The 16,389-nt window shown below is 47.7% G+C and overlaps 2 protein-coding genes across 5 annotated transcripts in view; one reads left to right on the plus strand and one right to left on the minus strand.

Moving 5' to 3' along the window:
* Positions 1-3,984, plus strand: part of LOC138981583 (protein O-GlcNAcase-like) — a 39,124-nt gene extending 35,140 nt beyond the window's left edge. Inside the window, exons 15-16 of one of the 2 annotated variants that reach the window (XR_011460662.1) lie at positions 98-2,940; positions 3,002-3,984. Coding sequence is in view for 1 of the 2 variants with exons in the window: in XM_070354550.1 (XP_070210651.1) it covers positions 98-400 (303 nt within the window). In the remaining variant the exon portion in view is untranslated. Of the gene's footprint in view, positions 1-97 lie in introns of both variants that reach the window. The other variant, XM_070354550.1, reaches the window with a different exon arrangement.
* Positions 3,985-13,620: 9,636 nt separating this feature from the next.
* LOC138981586 (uncharacterized) overlaps positions 13,621-16,389 on the minus strand; it is a 76,448-nt gene continuing 73,679 nt past the window's right edge. For all 3 annotated transcript variants that reach the window (XM_070354552.1, XM_070354551.1, XM_070354554.1), the window contains exons 23-24: positions 15,896-16,032; positions 13,621-15,703 (exon numbers count right to left, since the gene is read on the minus strand). In XM_070354552.1, the coding sequence (XP_070210653.1) occupies positions 15,493-15,703; positions 15,896-16,032 (348 nt within the window). In that variant the 3' untranslated portion in view covers positions 13,621-15,492. The remainder of the gene's footprint in view (positions 15,704-15,895; positions 16,033-16,389) is intronic.

Genomic DNA, 16,389 nt, shown 5'->3' on the forward strand with positions numbered 1-16,389 from the left:
TGTGGTTGAGCTGACACAAGCTTTATCTCAATCTTTGTGTTCCATGTGCTGAACATTATGTGGTTGAGCTGACACAAGCTTTGCCTTGTTTGTTCAGGAGGTGATGCTGAGCTTCCACAACGAGCCGTCCCAGCCAGGGGAGGATGTGTACAGTCGTTTCCCGTCTCTTCTGCGCATGGACATCCTCGCCACTCGCCTGACGGACCCCGCTGTTCCCCGCCGACTGCTGGCCTGCGTGCTGTGTGCCCTGAAGGCCGCTGGCTCTTACGGCGTGCACACAGAGCTTAACACGGGAGATGAGTTCATGACCGACGTCTACACAAAACTCGGCTTTGTTAACGTGGGCAGCGAATCTGATAAATCCTCTGAGGACATGATCTACATGGGCCGCTTGTTTTAAGGGCCGGGAGCGTTTCTCCACTTGTGTTGCCAGTCAGAGATTAAGGAGATTTCAAGGCTAAGAAAATGACGGAGAGCTCGAGGCTGAGAAAGAATATCAGAGATCTCATGGCTTAGAGAGAATGACAGAGACCTCACGACTAAGAGAGAATGCCCAAGACGTCACAGCTAAAAGAGAATGATGAAGAGCTCAAGGCTAAGAGAGAATGACAGAGGTGTGTCTGAAGGATTTGGAAACAGTAGAGGCCCTACCTAAACTAAAGAGGACTTAATTCTGACTTATTCACTGAAAGATAGCTGAGAGTTTGCTGTTGTTGTCTTTGAAAGTATGCCTGTAAAAGATTGATGATTTTTTGACTTTTATATTTTGATGTGTGCTTGTGTAGAAAACAGTTGAAAGATGAACCTGTAAGAATGTTTTTATTTTGATAGAGTGAGGGAATGTTGGAATACTTTTTTCTTTTCATTGTGCTGTTCTGTTCTGAAATGTTCTTGCAAGAAACATTTCTGTCACAGCTACAATCAGTGAATCTTAGCAGTAGTTTGATCAACCCCAGTCTCTCCCTCTATCTCTCTCTTTCACAAGCACACGTACACACACAGTTTCAGAGGTAAACTTCTGATGCTTCAGTGGCAAGAGCTGTGTTGTATCTTCCATCTAGTGGTAAGTGCAGGTAAGGTGTGCTGAAGCTTTAACCTTTAATTTTTCGTAACTTGACAAGGAGGTGGCATGATTTTGTCGTGCAATACCTTGTAATTCTCTTCCCCCTCCTCCCCCATATCAACTTGCAGTTTCTAAAAACATGACTACACAAATTGGTTTTCTTTTGTCGTATTTCATGGTCAGCATTATGTGTGCATTTTTGTTTCTTCTTTTTATATTTAGTCAAGTTTTGACTAAATATTTTAACATCGAGGGGGAATCGAAACGAGGGTCGTGGTGTATGTGCGTGTGTGCGTGCGTGTGTGTGTGTGTGTGTGTAAAGCGATTCAGACCAAACTACTGGACCGATCTTTATGAAATTTGACATGAGAGTTCCTGGGTATGAAATCCCCGAACGTTTTTTTCATTTTTTTGATAAATGTCTTTGATGACGTCATATCCGGCTTTTCGTGAAAGTTGAGGCGGCACTGTCACGCCCTCATTTTTCAACCAAATTGGTTGAAATTTTGGTCAAGTACTCTTCGACGAAGCCCGGGGTTCGGTATTGCATTTCAGCTTGGTGGCTTAAAAATTAATTAATGACTTTGGTCATTAAAAATCTGAAAATTGTAAAAAAAAAATAAAAATTTATAAAACGATCCAAATGTACGTTTATCTTATTCTCCATCATTTGCTGATTCCAAAAACATATAAATATGTTATATTCGGATTAAAAACAAGCTCTGAAAATTAAATATATAAAAATTATTATCAAAATTTTTTTTTCGAAATCAATTTAAAAACACTTTCATCTTATTCCTTGTCGGTTCCTGATTCCAAAAATATATAGATATGATATGTTTGGATTAAAAACACGCTCAGAAAGTTAAAACGAAGAGAGGTACAGAAAAGCGTGCTATCCTTCTCAGCGCAACGAATACCCCGCTCTTCTTGTCAATTCCACGTGCACGGGCGGTGGAGTGATGATGCAACGAGTATACGGTCTTGCTGCGTTCAGTTTCATTCTGTGAGTTCGACAGCTACTTGACTAAATATTGTATTTTCGCCTTACGCGACTTGTTTTGGTGCCAGATTGAGTGCTTCACATTATTGTAGCAAGTATTGAGACAATCTGAGATAAAATGTTGACCCAGTTTGAAATAACCCATGACAGTTAGATTTTTTGTGGCAACTTGTCATTTTAAGCAGTACGTAAAAATGTCTGAGCTGTCCAGTAGTTCCCAGTGGGCCAAAACAAGCAGATGTCTGTTTGCCATGGTTGTGATTTTTTCTTTCAATTAGGATTCAAATAAGTTCAGAACTAGTCTGTGATGAACACCTGGTCGTAAGATAGAAGAAATGTATGTGTGTAGTTGGTAATGTTTATGTGTATGGTTAACATATGTTTTATTAGCTCTTTGTGTCAACTACTTGAAGGTTGTAGTACTTAAATGCACAAGTTTAAAGACTGCAGGAATAGTGAAATGAATGATTCATGACAACTTACAATGTGTAAGGATATGGTATCTCCAATCACTTTTTTTCTCAGGGGAAGGGATGGGTATGTAGAGGCTTTGATGTCTCAGAATTCACTTTTCAGTCGTTCAGCCTCGTGTTGATCGATAAAAAAAACTAAAATTCCACAAAATGTCAATCATGTATGATCAATGTTCCCGGTTGTAGTGAATCTACAATTGCTTTTTGGTAAGGGAGATAAGTTATATTATCAACTGACCCATTCATGAAGTTGCTGTTGGCAGAAAACAGTTGTTAAGCAAAACCAATTTTTCATGATGCAAGTCATCTACCTCTGAAAAATGTTCGTGATTCGACCAAATAGGACTGGGATTTAAATTTATAGTACAAGTATTGCAGCATCCTTTCTATCATCGAACTAGGCACCATGGGACTGGGATTGATAGTACAAGTATTGCAGCATCCTTTCTATCATCGAACTAGGCACCATGGGACTGGGATTGATAGTACAAGTATTGCAGCATCCTTTCTATCATCAAACTCGGCACCATGGGACCCCCCTTTTAAGACCTCCACAAGTCTGAGAAAATCAGGTCTTAAAAAAGAGGCAGTCTTAAAATGGGGGTGAATTTACACAGGTTATGAACAAACAGTCTGAGAAAAAAATGGTTTTACCCCCCGCGGGTTAGGGGGAAGAATTTACTCGATGCTCCCCAGCATGTCGTTAGAGGCGACTAACGGATTCTGTTTCTCCTTTTTCCCTTGTTAAATGTTTCTTGTATAGAATATAGTCAATGTTTGTACAGATTTTAGTCAAGCAGTATGTAAGAAATGTTAAGTCCTTTGTACTGGAAACTTGCATTCTCCCAGTAAGGTCATATATTGTACTACGTTGCAAGCCCCTGGAGCAAATTTTTGATTAGTGCTTTTGTGAACAAGAAACAATTGACAAGTGGCTCTATTCCCTCTCCCCCCTTTCCCCGTCGTGATATAACCTTCGTGGTTGAAAACGACGTTAAACACCAAATAAAGAAAGAAAGCGAGTTTAAACGTAAACCACGGTGGAGCTGTGAAGGAGCTTATTTCAGTTTGTAATTTGCTGAACTGCATCATGGTTGTACAGGATGGCAAATATTCGTTTTAGCTTTGAATATTTGGTGGGATGTTAATGTGAACATGTATTATCCAGTGTAGAAGTAGCACTGATAATATGGAAAGAGAGGTTGGTATCCAAAATAAGTTAAGTTCAAGAAGACATTTGCTTGTTTGCAGTGTTGATGTCATTGATGCGTTGTATGCATTCTTTGTATAAAGTGATTGCTTGCTTTTCTTCAGTTAATGACTGGTGCTTCGTATTCCATTGCTAAATATCATGAGATGATGTTCATCTTTTAAGCTGTGATTAGAGCTGTTGTTACAAGCTGTTTTGTTCTTTACTTTAAATAAAGCACATAGCACTGATCAAAGGCTCTGTGTGTGTGTGTGTGTGTGCGTATGTAACACATTTGGAGATTGGTACACAACTAGTTTTAAAAGTGATTCTGTGTGTTTGTGTCTGTGCCATAATCTGTTATTCAAAATGTTCATGCATGATGCTACTTGAGCTAGATCAAATTGCATCTGCCAAAGTTTGTTCTTGTTATCCTTGCAGTTGTAAACAGTACATCCAAGAGCACAAAGAGAGTAGTCTGCAAGGATATAATATTATATGGAACCAATTCTTATAAATGAAATCAATTTGTATGGTTAAAACGTCTCAGTTTAAAGGCACAGTAAGCCTCCCGTAAACCATCACAGAAACGGTCAGGCTTTTACACACAGTACAAACACCCTTTCGTTTAAACACTCACCGCTTCAGAATATCCTAGGTGCCCTACGTAAAGAGCAAGCAGTTTTCAAAGAATTTATTTTCGTGGACCGTCTGATCAGCAAATCAGGCGCCTTGTTTTGGCGCTAGAACTAACTTTTAAAATCTAGATAATAAATTGACAGCTTGTTACACAAACATTCTTAAATCATAAAAGAATTCTTTTTTCATCAAGACAAGATCAGTACAATTTGAAGTTTTGAAAGTTTAAAAAAAGAAAAACCCGAAAACGTTTCATGCAAACCGTCTTTCTCGTAGCAGACGACGGTTGTGCCTAGCGCCTGTTCCTCTGAACAGTCAACTGCCACCGCTCTAGTTCCTGTGAATGGCAGCCGTTAGTTGCGTTTAGATTCAGAGGTACACAATAACATGCTATTGCAGATAAGTTAACAGCGAGTCGCATTGAAATCACAAACTGACGACTACATTGTGAAAAAAGGAAAGTGGATCACACGGGCTCGTGATGGCTCAGAGGTAAGATAAATCACGCATAATAAATTCTTTGAAAATTGCTCGCTCTTTACAGAGGGCACCTAGGATGTTCAAAAGCGGTGAATGTTTAAATGAAAGGGTGTTTGTACTGTGTGTGCCTGACAGTATCAGTGATGGTTTACGGGAGGCTTACTGTGTCTTTAAGTAAAGAAATGTCAACTTCGTAAAATAATTTCCACTGGTACACAGCTCTGGAGAATAACCCTGATCCACGTGTGACGTGAGTGAATCGGTTATACTTATACATTTTCTTTCAACATGACAATAATGATTTTTACGCTTAACTTTATTCACACACCAAAACACAACCTTGAGATCTATCTCATATCTTTCATGCATTGCAACTCGCTGATTAAAGGCATTCTGATTAAAGGCACTCAAAAACATATCTTTCAAAACTTTTTAAGTAGTATTCATCACATTCTGCCAATAAAAGTTTGATGGCATTTTCTTCATACACATTATATCACATTAACGAATCTGCATAACTTAAGAACTATTTACTCAACAAAATATGATGGAAACAATTACATTCATTAAGTACATCACTACATGTAAGACATCAATATTCAGATCTTTTGAAATACATCATAAAAAAGTTTGTGGTCAGCATCATGCATAATGGAAAATAACAGGCAAAATCTTGACCTGCTCAGCATTGGGGACATGTACAACTATTGATTCAGCAACATTCACTTAAATGATGTAAAACATCAGTAATATGATATTTCAAAACTAACCTTTTCACAATAAGATAACGATAAAAATGTACTGGTACTCAGCAGACAAAATTTAAAACCATGAAAATTTATATTAATTTTCTTATTTATTTATACTTACCAACACAATGTTATTTTGCATATAGCCCCTTAACTACCGATAGAAAACGAAAGTGAAACTAGAGTTATACCCCAGAGTGACCGCCCTTTGCAGGTGGCGCCAGCAGTGCTTGGCGCTGTCAGCTGGAATGCGGCACAGGCAACGCGGGCGCGCCACTTATCACTTCACCTATAAAACCGAATAGGCATGTGAAGAGGGGAGGGAGCAATAAGAATAACATTGTGTTGGTAAGTATAAATAAATAAGAAAATTAATATAAATTTTCATGATTAATTTAGATTTACCAAGCACAATGTTATTTTGCATAGAATACCACCGAGGAGGTTGGGATCCCATGCCTTATCACTTCCAAAAGAAGGTTGTCAGAGCAGGGGGAAGGCAGAGGTGCACGCGCAGTGAACGCCTAAGGACCTGGCCCCTGTCTGAATGAACCAAGGATTTGAAAATATCCACATATCTATGGTAAGAGGCAACACTCACCTAGAGAGAGACCAGAGATTGTGCGAGAACAGCTTTCTTGATGCCGTAGGTCTCGTCTCCCCGTCTAGCCGAGAACGTGCGGAGGTAGAAGTCTGTGAAGGTAGACACAGACCTCCAGTAGGCTGCGTGCATGACTTGAGTCAGCGGCACCCCCCGAACGAAACTGAGTGAGGAACTGATGGCCCGGATCTCATGTGCACGAACCGGAGTCGTTCGTGTCAGGTTAGCGTTTTTGTAAATTTGTTTGATCAAAAAAACTAACCAGCGAGCAATCGTCTGCTTGGAGATATCTCGTTCCATGTTAGGCAGAAGGGAGATAAACAAGGCTCGTTTAGTGGCCCTATGAGAAGCAGTACGGTCAAGATAGGCCTTTATGGCCCGAACAGGACATAAAAACCTATCCGGATCATCAGGGTCAAGGTCCCGAGTGAGAGAGGGAATGACGAGGGGGGCTGAAAACACATCAGCCAGTTGGTTTTTTTGCCCTGAACTCAGGCAAAAAGGAAAGAGTCATGGACGAAAGGTCAGGGGCAAACTCGACATCGTGTGGGAGACCACTGATGGCGTGGATACCACTGACTCTGCGAGCAGTTGCGAGCGAAACAAGAAAAACGGTCTTGAGAGTGAGGTCCCGGAGGGAGGCAGAGCTCAGAGGTTCGAACGGCGGAGACCTCAAGGCGTTAAGCACGAGGAAAACGTCCCATTTGGGAAAGGTGACTGTTTTGCGCACAGAACGGTTCTTAATTCCGTCGATCAGATTGGTGATGAGGGAAGAATGAATGAGATGGAGAGGCCTAACCCCCGTGGCAGCCGCGATGGTACTGGTGACTGACGATTTGTACCCTAAGAGGGTACAAGCTTTGAAACCTTTCTGTAGATGAAGGGAGGAAAGGAAATTAGCCAGCTGGGTTGGAGAAGGCTGTAATGGGTCGAATTTCTTTCCGGCAGCGAAGGAAACCCAAGTGGACCAGCGTAGGGAGTAAAGGTTGTTAGTAGAGGGACGCCGAGCGTCAAGAGACAAGGAAACAGCGTGTGACGAAAGTCCTAATGTTCGCAGCTTTGACCGCACAAAAGCCAGGCGGTCAGGCGGAGGGAGTCGGGCGCGGGGTGTGGGATGCCCGATCGAGGTTGCAGGAGACTGAGCGAGTCGAGACTGAGGTCGAACGGGGGAACGTGGGAGAGCGCGACCAGTTCGGGGAACCAAGCTGCCGTGGGCCAAAAGGGCGCGACCAAAAGCAGTGTGGGCCTCTCCTGAGCGTACTTGGCTAGGACTCGGGTTACCAGAGCCGTCGGGGGATAGGCGTAGGCTTGGAGACCCGACCATGGCAGAGCGAATGCGTCCTTTCCGAAGGCCATGGGGTCGTGAAACGGACTCACGTACAGAGGGAGTCGCTTGCTGTACCGAGTGGCAAAGAGATCCACTAACGGAGTGAACCAGTGGGACCACAGAGGAAGAAGGGCCCTGTGGGAAATGGTCCACTCGGTCGGCAAGATCTGATCTCGGCGACTGAGGAGATCCGCGAGGGAGTTCAGTTTCCCCGGGATGAACTGCACTGAGAGGAGGATGTTCTGCTGGAAACACCAAAGCAAGATCTGCTCGGCCTTCAACGAGAGGGACGTTGAGTGTGTGCCCCCCTGGTTTTTCAGGTAAGCTAGGCAGACTGTGTTGTCCCCGTGAAGGAGAACAGACTTTCCCCGAAGGGTAGGAGCAAACTGAAGGAGAGAGAGGCGAACTGCCTCCATCTCGAGGAGATTGATGTGGAGTAGAGACTCCTGAGGGCTCCAGAGGCCGGAGGTCTCGAGGAGATCGAGGTGAGCGCCCCAGCCGGTCTTGGAGGCATCCGTGAAAAGAAACACCTGAGGGGCTGGGGGCTGGATGGGTACCGGGGTCCTCAGCCACACCGGGTCTAACCACTGAGAGACAGCGGCCAGAAACCACGGGCCCAGAGTGATCACTTGCGAGTAGACAGGTGGTTTCGAGGACCGGAGAGCGACTTCTCGTTGGAGGGGACGCTTGAACACCCTCCCCAGGGGAAGGAGGGGGGAAAGAGATTCCATCGTACCCAGGAGTTGGCAAAGGTGACGAAGGGTCACGGTGCGGCGAGCACTGAGTCGCGCAATCCGTGACGTCAGGGCGTCGAGACGGGCTGAGGTGGGAGCCACCGTGTAGGCCACCGTGTCGAAAGACATGCCCAAATAGACAAAAGATTGGGACGGGTGGAGGTCGGACTTGGAGTGGTTGATCAGAAAGCCCAACTCTGAAGTCCAGTCCATGACCAGGCGCGAGTGAGTCCGACAGAGGGACTGGGTTGCCGCCAGGGTCAGCCAATCGTCCAGGTAGAGCTTCAGGCGAACTCCCTCCGCCCGGACCAAGGCAGCCAGTTCTCTGGTGACCTTGGTGAAAATGAGGGGGGCCAGAGACAGACCGAAGGGGAGGGCCCGAAACTGGTAGACCACCCCTGACCAGACGAACCGGAGGAGGTGTTGAACGTTCTCGTGGACCAGGATGTGAAAATAAGCGTCCGATAGATCGAGAGACGTGGCCCAATCCCCCGGCCGGATGGCAAGTCTGATAGAGGGGGGAGTCTCCATCTTGAAAGGAGACTTTTGAATGTGCTCGTTTAGAGCAGAGAGGTCGAGAATCGGCCTGAACTCGCCGTTCTTTTTGGGGACCGTGAAGAGACGGGCGTAAAATCCCGGGCCGGGGTTGGACACCGGGAAGATGGCGCCTTTTGTCAACAGGTCCCGGACCTCTGCCTCCAGAGCACGAGCCCGAGAGGGATCGCTTGGTTCTGGGAACGCAATCGGAACGCCCGTGAGAGGAGGGGGGGAAACCAGAGGGAAGGAGTACCCCGTCCGTACCACTCTCAACACATACTGATTTCGAACGTGTTTCTCCCAAGCCGAGAGAGCACGTCGAAGAGAGCCCACGGAGGACAGGAGAGGGGCGGGGTGTTGGGAGGGCGGGCGGGGCGAGTCAAAAGGGACCCGAAGGAGGCTGCCGCTTCTGGGGGCCTTTCTGCCCTGGTTTCCTAGCCTTCTGCCGCTTCTGCCCGACGGGCTGAGGACGGCGAAAATTCTGAGATTCCGGTTGACGAGTGGGCCGCACCGGCTGAAAGGAAGAAGTTTGAGTGGCAGGGGGGCGGAAATCCTTGGATGGGTTGCCCTTGTGACGCTTGGGAGGGGGGGGCAGAACACGTCCGCGACCCTACCAGGAAATCCGACTGACGACGCTTGTGCGACTGTTCAACCACGGCCTTGACAGTGCCGGGATTGAAAAGTGCGGAAGGCGTGGTCAGGGTGTTCCGCAAAGAACGCCGTTCCTCAGGTGAGAGATAGGACGACTTAAGGTGTGCGTCCCGGAACAGCGCGAGCAGCTGTGCTCTCAGACGGAGGAGAAGTTCCGTCTGAGAGGTCATAGCTGCCCTAAGGGCAGAGAAGGCGTGTCCGGCCTGGTTACCGTCCACCTGGGCTAGGGGCGTGAAACCAGACCGGAGGTTGGAACCGGAGGCCACCGTACCCGTCGAGTTGATGGCAGCGTCTGACCAATGCCATGCATTGGAGAGACATTGAAGAGAGTCGCTGACGACCCCCTCCAAATGCGAAAAAGCCAACGGGGGCAAAGCGAAGGAGGACACTGCAGGGGCAGAGCCCCGAAAGGGTTCGTTATCGGCACCCACCGCCTTACTGGTGTGTTGGAAGGGGAGGGTGCCGGAGTCGAACGCGAACTGACCCCCACTTTTACAAGTCATCCTAGGGAAAGAAAAAGGATCCCTAGGATTGGGGAAAGAAGGAGCAGTGTCCTGGGCCTCTGGGGGGACAGTGCTGCCCGTCTTGTCCGAATCATTAGACCGGAAAGACTGGAGCACCAGGTCCCACGCCAACCGAAGGTTAGGGTGACAGGTCAGGCGTAGGCGCGAGCGCCTGTCACTCAGGGGACCCCCCTGCATGGAGTCGAAAGCCGCCCGAGCGTTAGCCTTAGAGGACTGGCCTTCGGAAAACGCCCCGTCTCCCAACTTGTCCGCCAACAGGTTGAGGAAGGTGGTCGTCACCGTGGACCTGTCGGCAGACGGGTCCTCGGGGGAAATCTCCTCTGGCTCAAAAAGAGCCAGCGGAGGAGAAGGAGGACCCCCAGGGTGTGGAGCCTGGGGGGCCGAGGGGGTCTCAGAGTATGTGGTTGACGGTATAGAACCGGAACCTCCTCCCCGGACTGCAGAGGAGAGAGAGTCAAGCTGCCCCTGAAAGGAGCGCCTCAGAGAAAAGAGTTCTTCCTTGAATGAGGACATCATTGAAAGAAGACGACTGTCCGAAGATGTTTCAGCAACCCTAGGTAACTGAAGTTCAGGATACAAATCGTCCTCCGACGAGATGTCGTCAAACTCCTGAAAAGCGGAAGGCAGGCCTAAATCAAAGTCCTGGGGGTGGTCGAAACCAGAGCCCGCCAGAACTGAAGAGGCCATCGCCTGTGAGGTATGTCCCCCATGAGTAGAGGCCACATTAGAACCGTCCCGGGCCGCGGACCCGTTAGGAGGAGCGGCACGGGAGCTGTCCCAAATCGCGGCCCCGTTCAGGGCAGCGGCCCGGGGCCCACACCGGGCCCGGAGCCCGGGCCCCGGCCCCGTCGGAGCACGGGGCCCAGGCCCCGACCAGGCCAACGGCCCGGGCCCCGCCAGAGCACGGGGCCCGGGCCCCGACCAGGCCAGCGACCCGGGCCCCGTCCAGGCCAGGGGCCCGGGCCCCGTCCAGGCCAGGGCCCCGTCCAGGCCAGCGGCCCGGGCCCCGGCCCCGCCGGAGCACCGGGCCCAGGCCCCGTCAAAGCACGGGGCCCGGGCCCCGTCCAGGCCAGCGGCCCGGGCCCCGTCCAGGCCAGCGGCCCGGGACCCGTCCAGGCCAGCGGCCCGGGCCCGGGCCCCGGCCCCGGCCCCGCGAGAGCACGGGGCCCGGGCCGCGGACTCGCCCAAGCCCATTGACCGGGCCTTGTCCAGGCTCGTGGTCCGGTTGGCGTCCCCGTGATCGGGAGAGGAGCGGTCAACCGACATGACCAGGGCATCTAAGTCCGATATCACGCAAGGGGCTGCGAGTGACTGGACAGATGAAATACCCAGGAAACCAGCGTCCCGTAAGACTTGGCAGGCCGCAGAGAGAGCTGCGGCGGACGCTGCAGGGAGCTGTGAGGCAGTGGAGGGGAGAGCTGAGACCGCCGCCAAAGCCTCCGTGACTTGACCCCGCAGTTGGTCCGGACCCTGACCCTGAAGGCCGGGGGGAGGGGGGTAGTCAGGCAAAGCCGGACCACCCGCCTGCCCCCCGGGACCAACTAGTAGACCAGAGGGGGTCTCACTCCGTAAAGGTGGGTGAGAGGGGGAAGGTTGAACCTCGGAGCCCCCACTCAAAGGGGAAGGGGGCTCCGGGGTCGAGCGGCCAGAAATCGGCGCGCTCAACAACCTTTGTTGGAGGAGATCCAACTTTCTTTGTTTTGAACGACGCTTACGAAGAGCGTTAGGAGTGGGGTCCGGGCTGGGGGCCCAACGTCCCGTGCTATCCCGGTTCTGATCCGAACCAGACATAATTATAATGTGAATGAACTAGGAAAGAAGATAAAGCTAGCAAGCAGACGATAGCTGAATCAAAAATAGAAAAAAATTTTCACTTCCCTGAACAAGAAGACACCGGTCGCGTGTGAAGATCACAAGAAACCAACGGTATTCACACCAGAAGCGTAGGGAAAAAACACCGTGCACAGACACGAGGAGGCTTAATCTTCTTTATGTATTTTCTTCCAAGAAGAATAAGCCATAGAATCACTGACGAAAAAACAACCGGTAGAGATCCAGGAAACTAGACCGTAGGCACTGACGATGTGTACACGTCGGCGAAAAGAGGTGAAGTGATAAGTGGCGCGCCCGCGTTGCCTGTGCCGCATTCCAGCTGACAGTGCTTGGCGCCAAGCACTGCTGGCGCCACCTGCAAAGGGCGGTCACTCTGGGGTATAACTCTAGTTTCACTTTCGTTTTCTTTCGGTAGTTAAGGGGCTATATGCAAAATAACATTGTGCTTGGTAAATCTAAATTAATAAATAATTTTATCGATATCTTTAGTCCTTCTCACCTGCACTCTCATTGCATAACCTGATAACCAGTTTACAGATGAAACAGGTGCTCAAACATGCAACTTGCTTCATGGGGAACATATTAATTCCTAACATATCCTCTGACCACAACCCTTTGCTTCCTTCAGGAAAATCAGCAGCAGCACTTTAGTACATGTAGTTACAGCAAAATGTGTGATGAATTGGATTTCATCTAACAGGCCTTTCTTCTTCTGAGTTAAATTACAATGTAATTTTGAAGAAAAAATTCCTACATCACATAACAACGGAAGAATGTCTTACCTTGATTACCCTGTTGTGAAAACAAGATTCTGGACAACAACTCTCACACAACTGCTTGCGAGATTTAATGTTGAGTGTGTGCCGTGTAATTAGTGCGTGTCACGTTTTTTTACCCTTCAGGTTCTCATATTTTTCTGGCTCTCTAACTCTTTCAATCACTCTCTCTACCTCTTTCTAATTTTTTTGTGGTACCTCTTGCTGTCTAAGTGTAAATAGCCAAAAATTTGGAGTTCACTGGAAGTCTTCATTGAAAATTAACTTGTCTTAGCGACATTTTGTTGCATGTATTATGTTTACCATATATGCTATCAATATAAATAAACGTCCCAAAGTGATGTGCTTGACAAACAACAACAACAAGATTCTGTAACTGTCTGATGACACAGTAATGTGCTCTCCCCTTCACCTCTCTGCAATGAATATAAACAAAAACAGTAAATGTCCCAACACAGATAATATATATATGTAAAAGCCTTACATCACAACACACATTGATACCAACAAAAATGTTTCAACACACCACCACCTGGATTAAAGTTGTTGAAGTTGTCGGAACATTTGACACACTATAAGTGTATAACCTCCCTTCAAAGATACCTTCTTTCCTGTATAAACCAATGCATGAATCACCATGCATCTGTCAGGCTTTTACATGGGATAAGAGTATCCTTCAATTTGGACACATACCAAACTTTTTGGGCTAAATTTTACGGATTGATAAAGAAGATGAAAAGTCGAAACTAGTTAGTGTTTATGTATTCATGTTGCTGTTTTCTGGTGAGTACATTTTTATTGTTATCTTGATCCATTTCCTCTCACCTGCAGTCCCTTAATTGTTCCAATTTTGGATTGATAAAGGTTTCAGTTACCCAAGTTATTCAGCAAGAAATGACCACTCAGCCAGGCTGTGGATTTTTGTATTTAACTGGAAGGATGCTCATCCCATGTACAAGCCTGGTCGCGCCTGTGGTGATTTACAAGATGGTTAACATGAGAAGGAAAGTACCTTTAAATCAAAAGGTTGATTGAGCTTCATTATTGAACAGTCATTCGGTATGTAGGTGCAGTAAACATTTCTCACTCTGCACTAGCTTCAACCATTGTCTCCACGTACCAGACAAACCTAGCATCATGTGAGCATCGTTTGTTCACCGTTGCAGACAGACACAAACAGAAATCAAATCATAGAGGGTTGGTCCTTTTTTCGAAAGCAGACGAGTGTGTGCACTGGACCAAATGGGACAAGGTGGGGTTGGGGTCAGAGTTGTTCAGCGTACCTGCGCTTAACACTCACAGAGCAATTTGTGAAGAGACAGTGAATCTGTCATCCAAATGGAAATAAAACGTGTACGACTGTTATGTATCACCCTGCCATTTAGGCAACCGTACTCAATCTTTGGAGGAGGTGGTAAAGTGAATACAACATGGTAACCTGTACCAACACTTCAGAAATCAGCAGCTGTTTCCTTTCTGATGTGGCGAAGTCTTTGCCCGCCTTTTATCACAGGGCAGCCTACCATCTCACAGTGTGACCTTCCATGTCAAGATGCGAAACACCACTTCAGTTTTACTTGGCATTTAGCCACAAGATTACACTCAGTCAAATTTTTTTCCCAGTCAATATTCATATCTAGTATTTTGATTTCCGTCAACCGTTGAGCGCTGAAGAACAGGAAGATTTCCTGCAAACACAGTACACAGCACTAGAGAATGATCTTCTTCTTCTTCTTCTGCGTTCGTGGGCTGAAACTCCCACGTACACTCGTGTTTTTTGCACGAGTGGAATTTTACGTGTATGACCGTTTTTTACCCCGCCATTTAGGCAGCCATACTCCGTTTTCGGAGGAAGCATGCTGGGTATTTTCGTGTTTCTATAACCCACCGAACTCTGACATGGATTACAGGATCTTTTTCGTGCGCACTTGGTCTTGTGCTTGCGTGTACACACGGGGGTGTTCGGACACCGAGGAGAGTCTGCACACAAAGTTGACTCTGAGAAATAAATCTCTCGCCGAACGTGGGGACGAACTCACGCTGACAGCGGCCAACTGGATACAAATCCAGCGCGCTACCGACTGAGCTACATCTCCGCCCTACTAGAGAATGATGATGCTGGAAGATTGTCTTAAAAAAAATGAGTGAACGTGGGAGTCTAAGCCCATGAACAAAGAAGAAGACTTGCTAGCACGTATTTGAAATGTTTTTTCATTGTAGCAGGTCTCTTTTCCCTTACATTCATGTAAAAGATCGCTTGCTAGCACACATTGAAATGATTCCTCATTGTAGCGCAGATGGTTCAGCTGAATCCTGTCTGGTTGAAGTGTGCCCAGGGCAACGGTGCATTAAAAAGTAACCAACAGGTTGGAAGTCAGCCGTGGTGTTGGATTGGTTGAATTTGTGATGTGTTGTGATTTCCATGAATCAGACCCGCGGTTTGTTCTCACCCAGTTAGGTTTTAGTTCACCCCTTTTCGCTTCATGCACCTCGGTCCAGCATTACTGAGACGGTAGTGTTGCGGTCTGTGGTCAAACTCAGGGCGGCATTGGAGCTTTACGTCTGGGTTTTCCCAGCATTACTGAGACGGTAGTGTTGTGGTCTGTGGTCAAACTCAGGGCGGCATTGGAGCTTTATGTCTGGGTTTTCCCAGCATTACTGAGACGGTAGTGTTGCGGTCTGTGGTCAAACTCAGGGCGGCATTGGAGCTTTATGTCTGGGTTTTCCCAGCATTACTGAGACGGTAGTGTTGTGGTCTGTGGTCAAACTCAGGGCAGCATTGGAGCTTTATGTCTGGGTTTTCCCAGCATTACTGAGACGGTAGTGTTGCGGTCTGTGGTCAAACTCAGGGCGGCATTGGAGCTTTACGTCTGGGTTTTCCCAGCATTACTGAGACAATGTTCTGCTCACTTATCAAACTCGAGGCGGCATTGGAGCTTTACGTCGTGGTTTGCCCAGGGCGTCCTGGTTCTCGTAGTGACCCTCCACTGTCCCCAGGTTGACGTAGATGTCGTCTTGCTGAACCCCGTCATCAGTCAGCTCCTCACCCAGCTTGTCGACGATGATGGAGACTCCTGGTCGGTGCTCGTTCTCTGCACCCCAGCACCCTTGCATTACTTCATACCTGGAAGACAAGAAAGCAATGAAAGCAGTTTGAGCAAGAAATGCGGTTTCTTTTTTAGATTTTAGTAATTTTCTATTTCAGAAGAGCAAAAAAAGAAAATGGTCATGCAGGAAAAACCCCACTCATGCAAAACAAGAGTGTACATAGGAGTTGCAGCCATTGAATGAAGAAAAAGAAGAAGACGAGACTTACAGGTAGTCGGAGCAGTTCTCGGGCTTGCCCAGCATGTAGCCCTCGATGATGTAATCCTTGACCTGTGTGTCCTGCACCTCGTGGAACGGCAGGCAGCCACGGGTCAGCAGCTCCCATAGCAACACCCCCAGTGACCACTGTCATAGCAACACAAGTTGTTAGTTACACAAACCTGATCATAACTACCACCTAAGGGACCGACCAAAAGTGGTCGTTACAGACAGGTGGTTGCTATTTGTTTGTTTGTTTGCTTAACGCCCAGCCGACCACGAAGGGCCATATCAGGGCGGTGCTGCTTTGACATATAACGTGCGCCACACACAAGACAGAAGTCGCAGCACAGGCTTCATGTCTCACCCAGTCACATTATTCTGACACCGGACCAACCAGTCCTAGCACTAACCCCATAATGCCAGACGCCAGGCGGAGCAGCCACTAGATTGCCAATTTTAAAGTCTTAGGTATGACCCGGCCGGGGTTCGAACCCACGACCT

The sequence above is a fragment of the Littorina saxatilis genome, linkage group LG12 (assembly GCF_037325665.1).
Source record: "Littorina saxatilis isolate snail1 linkage group LG12, US_GU_Lsax_2.0, whole genome shotgun sequence".
In the NCBI taxonomy this organism is placed as follows: Eukaryota; Metazoa; Mollusca; class Gastropoda; order Littorinimorpha; family Littorinidae; genus Littorina; species Littorina saxatilis.